A 1,186-nucleotide genomic window follows, 5' to 3' on the forward strand; every position below is an offset into this window, starting at 1 on the left:
CAACAAATGAAAGCAAATAAGAAAAAAAATGGAAGCAGCCAAGTCTTCTTCATCAATTGGATCTTCAAAGAAGCAGTTCATTTAGAAATGATTTGCACTGTAATGAGGGATAATGTCTTTGAACAAATTGTGTTACTAGTTTTTGAATAACTTTTTCTTAGGCAGGAATTAATGATTTTAGTGTATGCTGCAGTAGAACTATTCTGCTCAATGTTGAGCCTTCTTTGAACACCTTTAATCATACATGCAGTTTTTAGCTCAATCTTGAGTTGTGTTAATATGATATCCAGCTGCTTACACTTGTAATATAATTCATTTTTATCATAACCTTCAGTAGTTACAAATAGGTTGTATGGTAATACCTTCAGTAGCTACACAAGTAGACACAAAGTAGCCAATTGACAATGGAATAGTCATACAAAAATATGTCAATTCATTCAAACAACTGCGACAAACAAACCAAACAACTACTACAAACTAGGCCAACTACAAACTGAACAAACAACTACTACAAACTACTACTACTACAAACTAACGAAATAACTACTACAAACTAACTGTTACAATATCCAATTGCCTATTTAATGGGCAAACTTAACTACTACACCTTACACCATATTAAAGAACCACTTTACAGTTAGAATAATGAGAAGAAGTAAAACAAGTCTATTTAATTTGAGCTTAGCACATTCCCTTTCAAGTTTAACTTTTTTGAGTTTTTGCCTCAATGCAATCAACTTTCCTTCACTATCTTTCAATTTCTCACACAAAGTGTCCCTCTCTTGTTCAACGTCTTTGAGCTTTTGCTTCAATCGATCACACGAATTTTCACCATCTTTGCACCTAATCATTAAGCTCGATTCTACCTCAGGATATTGATGCACAGATATTGAAGGTTTTGGATCAATCCATCTAAAGTACCCACATCCACAATTTTCCTAAAATGAAATAACAATAGAATAATAAAAAAAATACCAAAAAAATAATAATTAAAATCTGTGAAAATGATACAAACCTTTGGAACTTTACATCCAAAAAATCTACGACCCGGATTTGAAGGAGTCCTTGAAGTTCTTAAAGGAAAAAATTCGGAACAGTAACACAAATCGGGAACATCAATATGGACGGAATTTTTCGACATTCTCATCGAAAATGAGAGAAAAAAATGATTTAAGAGAAATTGGGA

The 1,186-nt window shown here is 32.4% G+C and overlaps 1 protein-coding gene across 1 annotated transcript; it reads right to left on the bottom strand.

Annotated features, from left to right (window-relative positions):
• Nucleotides 1-688: 688 nt before the first annotated feature.
• Nucleotides 689-1,141, bottom strand: LOC124890583 (the record flags this gene model as incomplete). Its single annotated transcript, XM_047402390.1, has 2 exons — nucleotides 1,016-1,141; nucleotides 689-938 (listed from the first exon to the last, which is right to left on the bottom strand). Coding segments are annotated over exons 1-2 (376 nt in total), but the record flags the coding sequence as incomplete, so codon positions are not given.
• Between the last annotated feature and the right edge of the window lie 45 nt (nucleotides 1,142-1,186).

The sequence above is a fragment of the Capsicum annuum genome, unplaced genomic scaffold, assembly GCF_002878395.1.
Source record: "Capsicum annuum cultivar UCD-10X-F1 unplaced genomic scaffold, UCD10Xv1.1 ctg20432, whole genome shotgun sequence".
NCBI lineage: Eukaryota > Viridiplantae > Streptophyta > Magnoliopsida > Solanales > Solanaceae > Capsicum > Capsicum annuum.